Source organism: Macrobrachium nipponense, chromosome 43, assembly GCF_015104395.2.
Source record: "Macrobrachium nipponense isolate FS-2020 chromosome 43, ASM1510439v2, whole genome shotgun sequence".
NCBI classification, from domain to species: domain Eukaryota; kingdom Metazoa; phylum Arthropoda; class Malacostraca; order Decapoda; family Palaemonidae; genus Macrobrachium; species Macrobrachium nipponense.
In genome coordinates this window covers 5,526,444-5,541,443 of record NC_061104.1, presented here as the reverse complement: position 1 = coordinate 5,541,443, position 15,000 = coordinate 5,526,444, and the positions used below count along the sequence as shown (strand labels likewise).

Here is a 15,000-nt window from a genome sequence, read left to right as displayed (position 1 = left end):
TCCTGAAAGACGTATACCTCAGGAGAAGTGGAACATAGATCCTACCCATGTGAACTCTCGAGAGAGACTGAGAGTTTCCAGCCCTGTGATTGGCTCATCAACAGCCAATCAGGAGCGTCGTAAGGGATTGGCCTAGACATCAAATTCACGGTTGATGTGAATCGACTATAGTGTTGTGGATTTCTTGTAATTCCTCGGTTGGGGACTGTATGTATGTGTATATACGTATATACATACATACACATTATACACACACAAACACATACACACAAGTTTATAGACAAACATATGTACATATAATATACATAAATATACATATATGTAAAACCATTTATTCCAATATCCATTTCTTAATTAAATCTCTCTCTCTCTCTCTCTCTCTCTCTCCATGAAATATATATAGATGAATAAAAATACTGACCACTCCTCTGGACAAGGTCTCCACTGAGTTTCGTGTTATTAAAAGCTGACACCAGGCCTTTCATTTCTGAAAATGGAAGAGAAGACATTATATAGTAAGACTGCTATTATTTTAGTTTTTACATCAAAAGATTATTCTAAAAACTATAATTTATCAATGAAGGTCGAGAGAATAATAATAGTCTTTTATCTGAAAGACACAATATACACAGTATATATAGGTGTGTGTACATATATACACACATAAAACCACACACACACACACACACATATATATAAATATACTATATATATATTCATATATAGCTTTCAATTACCTCCACTAAGATGAACAGTTTAATTTCTTTTCTTCATTATACTTAAAAAAAAAAAAAACATCCTCCATCGATATAACTAAGCTTAAAATTAACAATTTTAATTCAGTTTTTATTACCAAAAATTTAATAGCTACAATTTTATATTGATTCCGCTTGTCTGCCCGCATATATAGAGGTACTCTTGATGTCCAAACCTTAAGTAAATTATGTTTTCCCTTTTTTAAAGGGGGTGAGGGGGGGGGGCCATTATCCATCTTTCTTCCCTTCACTGACATTAAAATGAAATGAAAGATTTAATAATATTGTTCAATCGTAACTTTTTCACCGATACCAAAATGTTACGCTATCTTTCAAAATGGAATGAAAGAGAATAAAAAATATTACATCACAACTTTCTTCACCGACGTCAAAATGATTTTTCTGCCATAAAATGATCAATATTAAACTTAGTCTTTCCACAGAGTCGTAGCTTCTCACAGCTGCGGTAATTTCACTGACATAAAAATGGAATGAAAGAGAATAAATTATATTAAATCACAACTTTCTTCACCGACGTCAAAAATGGTTTTTCCTGCCATAAAATAATACATTAAATTCTTAGTCACGCCACAGTGTCGTGTTTTTTAAATCTCGTTGCCTCGCGTTGCCTAAAATCAGGAACCCTCAGCAATGTTTAGGCAAAACTGTTTTGCCTAAAGGCCAAAGTTTTAAGTGTTAGTGTTATGTGACCAGCAAGATAAACGTTGCACAACTTCATTGGCCTACCGGAACAGATGTAACAGTTTATATAGTTCTGTAAACAATACATGAATTTTTTATCTTCCATTACAAAATGGATTTTTTTTTCCTGTTTTTTTTTTCTATATTTTTTTATCTTCAATAAAATTTATTTATCTATTTTTTGGTTTTCTGTATTTTATACAAGATTGACTAAGACAATATGCTATAAATAATAGAAAATATGTTAAAATAGTATGGAATAAATTGTTTTATATTCCCCAAAAATATTGCGATACCAGGAAACAAAATTCATTATATTTTTCCTCAACAAAAATAACCGCCATACCATGGAACAAAATATCATCTAAATTTCCCCAAAAATATCGAGATATCATGAAATAAATTTCATTTCAATTTTCAAAAAAAAAAAAAAAAAAAAAAAAAAATCGCCCACAGTACGGAACACAATTCTTTCAGTACCGCATATAGTGGATCACATGAGGTTCACTGATGTCAGCACCTCCTTCGAGGAAAAAATCTCATATAGTAAAACATAAAACCATGACCTGGGTACTGAAAACTCTTAAAATGTGTCACAAAAAAAAATAACATTATGTATTTTAAAAAACATGACCTGGGTACTGAAGATACTGGGAATAGGTCAGCGGAAGAAAAAACTACATTATATTGTGAAAAAAAAAAATAGGTTGGTTACTGAAGGCACTGGAAATAAGTCAAAAGAAGAAAAAATGCATTATATTGTAAACAAAAACAAAAAAAGCTGGGTACTGAAGACATTGTGTATGGGTAGGTCACAGGAAAAAACACTGAATTATATTATAAAAAAATTGGGCTGAGTACTAAAGACACTGGGTATAGGTCAGAGAAGAAAAAAAACTACATTATATTGTAAAAAAAAAAAAAAAACAAAAAAAAAAAAAAAAAAAAAAAAACTGGGTACTGAAGACATTGGGTATGGGTAGGTCACAGGAAGAAACACTGTATTATATTGTAAAATAATAAAAAAAAAAAAAACCACTGGGATAGGTCACAAGAAGAAAAACTGCATTATATTGTGAAAAAAAAAAGCAAAAAATTAAGGTGGGTACTGAAGACCACTGGTATAGCTCAAGAGGAAGAAACACTGTATTATATTATTAAAATAAAAAAATAAAAAAAAACATGACCTAGTAGGTATTTGAGACACTGGGTATAGCACCTGGGCATCACTGACCTTCGCGTATAGAAGCCAGGGCGAGCTGGTTGAAGACAATGGCTTCGCAGACGTCCCCATAACCACACAGGCTCATCTGAGAGGCTGCCAGGCAATATGGCGTCGCCAGTAGTACTACTAACAACAGACTGGCGTACCTCATGGTGAAGTTTTTATCCCTTAATATTCACGGGAGGATTTTTTCTTTTTTCTAGGATGGAATACCTCTTAGATGGGTAGTACTTTTCCTGAGGCAGTGAAGTGCGTTCTGAAAAGTATTTTTTGAAAAATGGCGCTGTCAGAAATGGCAGATAGATCTGAAATAGTTTTGAAAATTAAAACATTGAATATGCAGTTTTTAAGAGCTGATAAATTTTTGGAAAAACACTGTAAAAGGGATAGTTGTTTATGAATTCCTATATAAAAAAAAAAGCACTGGAAATACGATATTTATTCCTGAAGTTTAAAAAAATGCACTGAAAATCGATATTCATTTCTGAAATATCAGAAAAAACACTGGCAAAGCTGTTTTCATTCCCAACACATATAGTAATATATATATATTTCTGAAGCATTAAAAAAAAAAACACACAGCACAGTCGATATTTATATCTGGAACAACACCTAATCCTGAAGTGAATATATTTTTGAGAAAAAAAAAACACAAAGCTATGCTTACTTCTGAAGCGCTTTTATTTTCTTTAAGAAACACCGTGAATGCGAACCGTTTAGAGCGCAAACGACAACTGAAATAAAGGAGAACCGATGAAACGCACCGAATTTATCCAAGAAGAAGAAGAAAAGGAAGAAGAAAAAATAGATTCAACAACGAGCGATTGGTATTCGCGTCGTGTCTCTGTGGCCGCCACAAAGTGACTACTAGACTGACTAGTCCTCTTGCACTCACAATACATGCGAACCTAAAGCTTTCTTTTATGTTTGTTTTTGTTTTGTTTTCCTTATGGGATACGAACCTAATTTTTTTATAGCTTACGAACCTAAAGCTTTTTGTTTTGCTCTTATGGGATACGAACCTAATTTTTTTTGGCTTTTTTTTTTTATAGCATTCGAACCTAAGCTTTTTTCGATTTCCTCTTATGAGCTACGAACCTTTTTTTCGTTTTTTTTATAGCATACGAACCTAAAGCTTTTTGTTTTGTACTTATGGGCTACGAACCAAATTTTTTGTTTGTTTGCTTTTTTTGTTGCATACGACTTAAAACATTATATTTTTCTGCTTTTCTTATAGCAGGGGAGCTTGACTTTTTTTGTGTAGCATACAAACCTAATTATATATATTATATATATATATATATATATATATATATATATATATATATATATATATATATATAATATATATATCTCTTTTGTTATAGCATACGAACTTGGAGTTTTTCCTGTTTTGCTTTATGCTATATGAACCTGAAAAATAATAATATACTTATATATTTTCTTGTTTTTTCTTTTTGTCATACGAGCTTAAACTTTTTCTTTGGCTTTACTTATGGCAAACTAATCTAAAACATTTTTTGTTTTTACTTGATTGTGTCTTACGAACCTAACATATTAAGATTTTTCATGGCATACGAACATGGCATTATTTTGCTAATCATACGAACCAATATATTTTTGCTTTGCTTACTGTATGGCATATGACCATGAATGTCATACGAACCTAAACAGTTTTGTTTTGATGACTTTGCTACATACGAACATAAACTATTTTTTTGAAAAATTATTTTTTATGTCATATGAACCTAAAATCTTTTATTTTTTTCTGTGACATACTAAACTCTTTTCAATGTCTCTCGAAGCTAAATTATCATGGTTATTTTGCTTTCTTTATTTTTGTTTAATCATTTCCTTGTTATTCTTTGTAACCTTTTAATTAATTTCATCACGTAAAATCAAATCCCTTCCATAAGGATTAAGGAATGTTTACAAAAAAAGGGGGAAAAAAAGGGGGGGGGGGGGGGGGGGGGAAAAAAATAGCTCCAGTAAGCGAGGAAACGCTACATGACTTACAAATTGCTATTTGATACATTCTCGCATCAATTGGCGTTTTCCGGTTTTTAGGGCGGGCAGGGCCAGGAGGCGAATTTACTCCCAACCAATGCCACCTCCTCCGTCTCGTCTTATCGCGGGGCTGAGTGCCACCACCACCACCATCATCAGCTGACAGTGCCAGATCATGCCCACACGCTTTTCGTGCCCCTTCTTCTTGATATTCTCTCTTCTTCTCTCTCTTTCTCTTCTCCATAGATATAGCCTAAGTAAGGTAGCGGGGCAGTGCCACAGTGACAGAACGTACCCACATCCTGTTCGTGCTTCTCTCTCTCTCTCTTTCTCACTCTCAGAGATATATAACTTGAATGAGGTAGATAATTTTTTTTTTATTTCATGACTTTTGTTTCTACAGATATATGTCCTTGAATGATATTAGTCTGAATGAGGCAGTTTTTTTTGTTGTTGTAATTTTTTCCTTTATTTCTCTCTCTCTCTCTCTCTCTCTCTATTTTCTATAGATATCTAAATTGTATGAAGTAGAGATTTGTTTGTGCTTTTCTCTCTCTCTCTCTCTTCTCTCTCTCTCTCTCTCTCTCTCTCTCTCTCTCTACTATAAAAATATAGCATGAGGTTTTTCCTCATTTTTTTTAATGTTCGATAAAGCATGACGTCACTGGGAATTTCGGGTGGGCCAGCTTGTATTTATCGTAGTGCTTATCGTTTGCACTCACTCACCAGTTTGATTTGTAAGTCATGAGTAATGATGACCTGCAAGCACTCGGATACAGAAGCATATACGTACATACATACATAGCAAATATGTATATATATATATATATATATATATATATATATATATATATATATGTATATATATATATATATATATATATATATATACATAATATATATAATATCATATATATATATATATATATATATATATATATATATATATATATATATATATATATATATATATCCATTGTCTTGGAAACTGACGTCTTTGTGTTCATTGTCTTATTGTAGATTAAAGGCAGCAAGAATAAAAAAAAAAAAAGATTAAAAAACTCAACACTCAAGAACAGAATGAAAATACACTGAAGAATGCCATACATAATTCCCCCAGTGAAATTGGAAAGAAAAATGGGGTGTGGGGTGGCCTGGAATATTCCAGTCCAGTATTCCAGCCCCTTTAAATGGCGCCATTCGTGTGGACGGCCATTCAGGCAGTAATTGGTTTTTATTTAAAAAAAAACATAAATGTTTGTGATATGATCTCTATACAATGGGACGGTGTCAAAATTCTCCCACACTCTGTTAATACGAAATAATGATAGCTATATTTTTTTAAATTTTTTATCTAACGTGAATTTCGAGTCGATCTGGAAACAGGAATTCACGAAATTTATGACATTTTGTGAAATTTATATTTTTCCGGAGCAGGAATCCGATCTTTTTTCCAGTTATGGAATGGCACAGCGGTTCGAACAATATGTGACATTATTATATAAATGAAAGTATAAAATACTATTTTTTTAGGTTTATTTTTTAAACAATCTCTACCTGTCTCACAGTAGCATGAGTTCTTCCAATTATTTTGGACCGTTTTTTCGAAATCTGTATTTCGATTTTATTTGCTTAGGGTGAAATTCAAAATTTTTCTCTTGTTAGAGTACCAAAATAAATAAATAAATAAAGAAATAAATAAATAAATAAATAAAAGAAAAATCTAATTGTTTCATTCTGTATTTCGAAATGACTTGCTTAGGATGGAACTCAAAACATTCTCTTGTTAGATTGCAAAAAATTAATAAATGAATGAAAAAAAATAAATAAAAGAATACATAAATAAAAATCTAATTGGTTCATTCTGTTTTTCTAAATGACCTGCTAAGGAATGAAACTCAAAAATATTATCTTGCTAGATAAAAAAGAAAATAAATAAATAAATACATAAAATACAACAAATATCTTTCTAATTGGTTGCTTAGGATGAAACTCAAAATTCTCTTGTTAGATTAAAAAAATAAAAATAAAAAATAATAAAGTAAAAAAAATGTATTCTAATTACTTCGATTTATCAAACCACTCTGATCAAGTTCCAGAAGACAAACGAACTGTCATAATTACAATGCAAATGTCGTGAAAGAGGCCATGTCCTGTATTCCCACGTCTTACTTCCCGGTACAGGCAAATTACCAACTGGAAATTATTCTCCCCGCTGGCTGGAAATTCCAGCAAAGTTCCCCATGCTAATGGTTTCCATTACTCTTGATTATTGTCTCATAAATTATCATATCATTTGTCTACCTCCTAGTCTCAGATTATCAAGAGACGTCACTCAATTGGAAATGGGAGTTTTTTTGTTTATGATTCTGCAGAAAAATTATTTCCAGGAGAGAGAGAGAGAGAGAGAGAGAGAGAGAGAGAGAGAGAGAGAGAGAGAGAGAGAGAACCCTTTTTTTTTAAATGTGGCTCGAATAATTTATTTTATTTTCTTTATTTTCTCCCAAATATCAAGAAAATGATTTGCCTCATCTAGTCCAAACTTTCACACCTCATTCCTGATTGGCTCTATTCAGACAAGTTCACGGGATTCTGTGAAACTGTTGATGTTTTTGTCACGCGTGAAATAAAATATCTCTCCGCGAATATTTTTTTTTTTACAAAAACTCCCCTTAGCCCAGAAGTAAAATAATTCATAAATAACAAAGAGCCTACACGAAACGCAAATCTCCGTCAAGGCTGACCAATCCATACCAAATTGAACAGTTATTGTTCCCAATAGATAGGTTTCTGTATCACTCGACACCTAATTATTTGCTGCTTGGCCGATATGTCCCTTATTAAAAAAAAATTATACACACATATATATATATGTATATATATATATATATATATATATATATATATATATATATATATATATATATATATCATGTATGTATACACACATACACACACACACACACACACACACACACACACACATACCATATATATATATATATATATATATATATATATATATATATATATATATATATATATATCCTCCACCAACAATAGCTTGCCATGACAAAATAATTCAGACGCAACTCACAAAAAAAAAAAAAAAAAAACAGCTGTTTTGAAAGGCAGATGAAATTATTATTGTAAACTCAATCGAGAATATAGACTATACATTATTTTTCCCCGTCGCATTGTCCTAACAAACGTAATTTTTATTTCGGGGAAACAATATAGTGAGAACGTTTGAATATTCCCAATAATATTACCTATTTCTGTCCACAGAAAAAAAACCCCACCCCAGAATTATAATTCTTTCTGTGACGCGTAAATTATTGCCTGTAAAAAGAGAGAGAGAGAGAAAAAAAAAGACCCCAGCACTGACAACCAGTCCTCATACATAATTCCTGATTATAATTCCGGATTATTCGGCAGCTTACAGCCCCTCGGAATTTCCCGGGAATCGTCACTCTATTCCTAAGAATGGGGGAATATTTTTTTATACTCTAGTGATAAGGCGTACTACTACATTTTCTGCAGGACTGGTTTTGAGAGAATGAAGTTGTTGATAACAGGAAGGTAAGGAATATAAAAAACATTATATATATATATATATATATATATATATATATATATATATATATATATATATATATATATATATATCACATATATATATATATTATAATTTGTCTCACATTGTAAATAGTGTTCCATATACTATTTTCGATGTTATAGACTACAATAAGTCACAAAATCTAATAGGCCTATTTATCAAGTGACCTACAAAACATCATGTAAAATGTATTCAATATATTATTTTCGATGCTATAGACTACAATAAGACACAATCAAATAGGCCTATTTAACACTGATTTTTCAATTTTTATTTTACAACTTCATATTAAAAGTCTCCTATCTCCTATGTTCTTCATCACTTCCTTCATTTAATTTATTATTTTACTTTCCTATCTCTCCTCTCTTTCTTTAATGTCTTTGCAAGCCACTACTTAACTCCTAACTAACTGAATCATCACTCACACTTGGCGTAAACTAAGATGCCCTATGCAAAACGACCTAGGATGACCCAATGTCGTTGACCTACCTGGTTTTAAGCGAGCTGACGTCATCATCGGGCCTGAGGTGTGAAGGTGTTGTAAACGACGAGAACTAGAAGGTTGGCCATCAGTGTATAGTCAGTACCAAGCATCCCTGAAATTGAAATATGTGACCTTAGCAAAGTTATATATACACACACACACACACACACACACACACACACACACACACACACACATATATATATATATATATATATATATATATATATATATATATATATATATATATATATATGTAGGTGGATACCTCTATCATCAACTGCACAATAAGAATTATTCCAGCATATGACTTAACCTGTAAAATAAATTGCAATTGTTTGTTTGTTTGTATGGTGTTTTTACGTTGCACGGAACCAGTGGTTATTCAGCAACGGGACCAACTGCTTTACGTGACTTCCGAACCACTTCTAGAGTGAACTTCTATCACCAGAAATACACCATCTCTGACCCCTCAATGGAATGCCCGAGAATCGAACTCGCGGCCACCGAAGTTGCAGGCCAAGACCGTACCGACCACGCCATAGAGGCGCTAATATATATTGCAATTGAAAATTTTATTCAATACGAATAACAACATCCATCTACATCTGTAATTACTTTACAACACTTATTAGCTTTACTATACTTTTTTTCCTTAAAGTGAACTCAACCCTTTTTCGCATAGGATTTGAAGACTATTGTCCCATAGCTACAGTGAGTAGTTTTCGCTTACTCGGGGAGTAAGCCTACAAGCTACTTCGTTGTTGCTGTTATTGCTGTTCCTGTTGGGGGAAGTTCCTCGTTGGACGAGTGGATTTCACACTCGACTACCAATCCGGTGGTCAGAAGTTCGATTCTCTGCTCGTCCAACCCGGAACCAGAGGAATTTATTTCTGGTGATAGAAATTCAGTACTCGATATAATGTGGTTCGGATCCCACAATCAGCTGTAGGTCCCATTGCTAGTAACTAATTGGTTTCTAGCCACGTAAAAATATCTAATCCTTCGGGCCAGCCCTAGGAGAGCCATTAATCAGCTCAGTGGGCTGGTAAAACTAAGATATACTTAACTTAACTCTTGTTGGGGGGCAGGAAAGGTTTAAGGGAAACCCTAAAAAGGTCTGCAAAAAGGTGTTTTGTGTTGAGTGAAAGATACAGGAATTTTATGATAGAATATTTATGATTTATTTATTTGAATAAAAATGTAAAAACTGAATAATGTGCATCTTAAGCAGTACACAAGAATTATATTGCTAAAAAAATAATGCGTATTCATTTTAATTTTCGTTGGTGAAACAAGGCTCTATTTGACCTTAGATTTTAGCGGGTTTTATTTTACATTAAGTTCGGAATATAACGTTTACAACTTATGTGTGAGGGGGAAAATCTTGCACGCATCCCCAGTAAGCTGGAGGTCGGATTATGCCTTGTTCGAGTTAACTCCGTCACTTTTCAATTCCTTTCGTTCTCCACAACTCTTATGATATAGTTCTAGTGGATACAACCCCGAGCTATGAAAACATTGACAAAGAATTTTGATCCTTATCGCCCTGTGGAATTAGACTCAACTATTCAGTTTTAAAAAATGGAGAGATTAAAGTTAATTCAGGAGAGAATCCAGTTTTTAATTAGGCAACGGAAAAAATTTGTAACATATCGGAGGGACAGTTTATTTATTTTTTTTTTTTGCTCGATATTGCTTTTATGAAGGACGTGGACGTTGACTTTTTTACGGTATAATTAACAAACAAATAAATAAATAAATAAATAACTAAATACATGACTGAGTTATTTTACTTATGATTAATTAATCAGGTTTTATTTACTTATTAACCCTCTTACGCCGAAGCCCTAAAAATCAAAACCTCTCCTGTATGCCGGCGCCTGTTTGGAGTGAGCGCGGAACCGGAAAAAATAATTTTTTCAAAAAATCACAGCGCGCTTAGTTTTGAAGATTAAGAGTTCATTTTTGGCTCATTTTTTTTTCATTGCCTGAAGTTTAGTATGCAATCATCAGAAATGAAAAATAATATCATTATCATATGTAAATAATGCGATATATGGTAACGAAAAAAAAAATTCATAGATAATTGTATTCAAATCACGCTGTGCAAAAAACGGTCAAAAGCTAACGAGTTATCTTTTTTTTCGTTGTATTGTACACTAAATTGCGATCCTTTTGATATATAATACATAGTAAAACAATAAAAGCAACACCGGAAAAATATTATCACAAAATGATGTACGAATTCGTAACGCACGGACGTAAAAAAATGTTATTTTCAAAAATTCACCGTAATTCTAAATAATGTTCTAGAGACTTCCAATTTGTTTTCAAAATTAAGACAAATGTTGAATATTACGATACTGTAAGAGTTTTAGATTAGAATTGCAGATTTTCGACCATTTCGGACGAGTTAAATTTGACCGAATGTCGAAATTTTAATATATATATTTTTTTATATGCACATATTTCAAAGATGGAAAAAGCTACAACCTTCAAGTATTTTTTATTGAATTCTTCATGAAATTGCGCACATTTTGATATATGAAACTCTATAAAAAGGCTAATATGAAAAGGAGCAAATATTAGGATAATGCGATGTACGTATTTCGGAGACTTGCGGCCGCGAATCGCGCGCGGAGTGAAGATAAATATTTTATTTTTCAAAATTCACCATAAATCACAATATTGTTTTAGAGACTTCAAATTTGTTTCAAAATGAAGAAAATGATGGAATATTACTAGGCCGTAAGAGTTTTAGCTTACAATTGCGTTTTTCAACTATTTCGGTAGAGTCAAATTTGACCGAACGTGGTTTTTTTTCTATTTATCGTGATTTATATGCAAATATTTCGAAAAAAGAGAAAAGCTACAACCTTCAATCATTTTTAGTTGTATTCTACATGAAATTGCGCACATTTTCATATATAAAACTTTATGTAACAGCTAATTTTAAATGGTGCAAACATTTCGACAATCGCACAAAAAAATTCTGATTTTCCGGAAGAGTTACCGCGCGAACGTAATGTTTTTTTTTTCATAAATTCACCATAAATCGAAATATTGTGGCTAGAGACTTCCAAGTCGTTGCAAAATGAAGGTAAATGATTTAAATATTACTAGAATATAAGAGTTTTAGCTTACAATTGGCGTTTTTCGACCATTTCGGTAGAGTCAAAGTTGACCGAAACTTGAAATTTTTGCACTTAACGTTATTTATATGAAAATATTTCAAAACTGATAAAAGCTACAACCATGGGTTGTTTTTTGTTGTATTGTGCATGAAATTGCGCACATTTACATATATAAAACTTTATGTAACGGCAAATTTAAAAGGGTGCAAACATGAGGACAATCGCACGAAAAAATTTATCGGAAGAGGTTATCGCACGAACGTAAGGAAAAAGTTTTTTCATAAATTCACCATAAATCGAAAATATTGTGCTAGAGACGTCCAATTTGTTGCAAAATGAAGGCAAATGATTGAATATTACTATAATATAAGAATTTTAGCTTACAATTGCGTTTCTCGACCATTTCTGTAGAGTCAAAGTTGACCAAAGGTTGAAATTTTTGCACTTATCGTTATTTATATGAAAATATTTCAAAATTGATAAAAGCTACAATCATGAGTATTTTTTTTGTTGTATTTTACATGAAATTGCGCACATTTTCATATATAATACTTCATGTAAAGGATAATTTAAAATGGTGCAAAAATTATGTCAAAGTGACGAAATAATTTCTGAGATGTGTCACTGATACTTTTTAGTGCGATAAGAAAGAAATTCGCGCTTGCGCACCTGCGTAGCGATTGTAAACAAAACAACGCCTTGATCCGTGAACTCCCAGCATCCCCCAAGGCGCGTGATACAAAAGTTTTTGGCTGGTAGGCCTATAAGTATTTTTCCGCGAATTTTTAAAAAAACTTTTTGAGCCGACGTATGATACGTCCAATCGGCATACGGGAGACATTTTGACTCGACGTTTAATACGTCCAATCGGGGTAATATTTATAAAAATATTTATCTATTATGAATAGATAAATATTTTTGTTTTTATTTAATGAATAAACTAATTAATAAGTTATCTCATTATTTTTGTTAATTGATTTATTTATTATTTATTTATTTGGGAAATAATAATTCAATCAATTGAACAATTTATCAAAAAAAAATTTACCCTAAAAGAGACACCGACTAAAGGTAATTAAGACTACCTGTAAGAGAAAGGTAAGAGAAAGAGACAAGAGAAAGGTAAGAGAGAGAAGCAAGAGAAAGTAAGAGGAAGAAGCGAGAGAAAGATAAGAGAAAGAGACTAAGAGAAAGGTAAGAGCAGAATTTTCATACCAGCCGTTTTCATTGCTTTAATGCAACCTTCCGTTTTCTATTGGAAGGGTAAACAAGTCAATTCACAGACACACACACACACAGAGGGAACAAATCTCTACGCATTTCCTTACGCACTCAAATACTCCCCCAGGGAAGACGGGGAACCCCAAACCCAAGACAATAAATCACGAACAGAGAATTGCAATTTCATATCACAGAAGAAATATTTTCCGTGGAGTGAATTCTGGGAGACAATATTTCATTCTTTGTTTATTTAAGAATGACATATCATGTTAGCACATTTTTCTCCTCCCCCCCCCCCCCCCCCCCCCCCCCCCCCCCAAATCTCTCTCTCTCTCCAAGCCTGTGTTGGCCTAATGTTTATACGCTTTTCGTTCAAATACTAGAAGATTCCTTGTCCAGTCAAAACCCTTGCAATTAATGTAAGTAATTTCTCTCTCAATAAGCAATTGATGCCCTGGTGTTCATACGCATTTTGCTCAAATGCTACATTCTTAGTCCCGCCAAAAATGCTTCCAATAATGTTTGACATTTTTGCAATTCCATTCTGCTTATAATTCAACAAATGCATTATGTTACTCTTCACTCTCTTCTACAATATTCAATATTCCGTAATAGCTATAATGGAATTAAGTCTCGTAGATTGTCTAAGTTTTTTTCTATAAATGTCAATAGTCTGCTCAGTATCTACTCTACACTTGATAGTAACTTATCTGCGTTTTACCATACCTCCATTAGTTTACGTAAAATGGTTTGAGATATTTAACCTATTTTTTTTTTTTTTTTTTTACAAAAAATTTTATGTATTTTTCCCTCGAGAAATATTCATTGAATCCTGCCTTAAAGTAAGATAGTATGTATAGACATTGTGCTATTTATAAAAGACCGAGAAACAAAGTATCATATTTTACAATTAATTGTACTGTAAAAAAAAAAAAAAAAAAAAATTTCCTTTTAATTATTCACGAGACATTTTACTTTAGCTTTGCCAAACACCGAGTTTCTATGCGAAACCTAAAGTCCAACGTGAAAGATTTTAAACTTAATAGTAAACTATTAACGAAATCGAGGAATAGTTCTTTACGAATCCGTCCCAGAAATATCGTGGATTAAAATAACAACGGCCACTTTATCCTGAGTGGATTGTCTCCACGACAGTAAAAGGAATTTAGTGAAAGACTTCGGTAAAAGACTAGAGAGTCTTATCCTCCAGCATTTTACCGAGGTATATTGCTACGGATATTTTGAAGACTTTCTCTCTCTCTCTCTTTCAGATGATTCTCGTTAAAATGAAGACAGCTATCGTTTCCAGGAATATAGGCTCTCTCTCTCTCTCTCTCTGTCTTTCTTTCCCTCTCTCTCTCTCTCTGTATTTCTTTCTCTCTCTCTCTCTCTCTCTCTCTCTCTCCCCTTTTCGTGCAATATTCTTTCACCCTCTCGTCCTGAGTGCTGCTGGGTAATTATCATAGTCCATGTGGCATCATGTTTTTATGAGCTGTTTGACAAACTTTATTTTCCCGAAGGTTTTATATATATATATATATATATATATATATATATATATATATTATATTTATATATCAATTCAAGCTACAAATATCCTTTAATATCTAAATTCACTTTACCTCCCAAATGATATATTTTCATATATGTACCGAAGGGGAATTTTTTAATTGATAATAATTTCGTCCCCCCATGGGATCGAACCACCGTCCAGGTGGACGGGGACGAAATCAGGACAGTCAGTGACGCTATCCAATCAGCCAACAGAGACGCTATAAGTTCATATCGATTCTGACCTTACAAATCACCCCTCGATCTGAGTGCTTTCGTAATTAGAATCGATATGGAAC

The 15,000-nt window shown here is 32.6% G+C and overlaps 2 protein-coding genes across 9 annotated transcripts in view; both read right to left on the bottom strand.

Annotated features, from left to right (window-relative positions):
• Positions 1-15,000, bottom strand: part of LOC135214010 (uncharacterized) — a 141,659-nt gene that overhangs the window by 361 nt on the left and 126,298 nt on the right. For 3 of the 8 annotated variants that reach the window (XM_064248113.1, XM_064248114.1, XM_064248112.1), the window contains exons 3-4: positions 2,692-2,895; positions 422-487 (exon numbers count right to left, since the gene is read on the bottom strand). In XM_064248113.1, the coding sequence (XP_064104183.1) occupies positions 422-487; positions 2,692-2,833 (208 nt within the window). In that variant the 5' untranslated portion in view covers positions 2,834-2,895. Of the gene's footprint in view, positions 1-421; positions 488-2,691; positions 2,988-3,349; positions 3,555-15,000 lie in introns of those variants that run through there. The other 5 variants (XM_064248108.1, XM_064248107.1, XM_064248110.1 and 2 more) reach the window with 5 other exon arrangements.
• The window catches only part of LOC135214009 (angiopoietin-2-like), a 131,594-nt gene that overhangs the window by 11,504 nt on the left and 105,090 nt on the right, over positions 1-15,000 (bottom strand). The gene's annotated exons all lie outside the window — the stretch shown is intronic.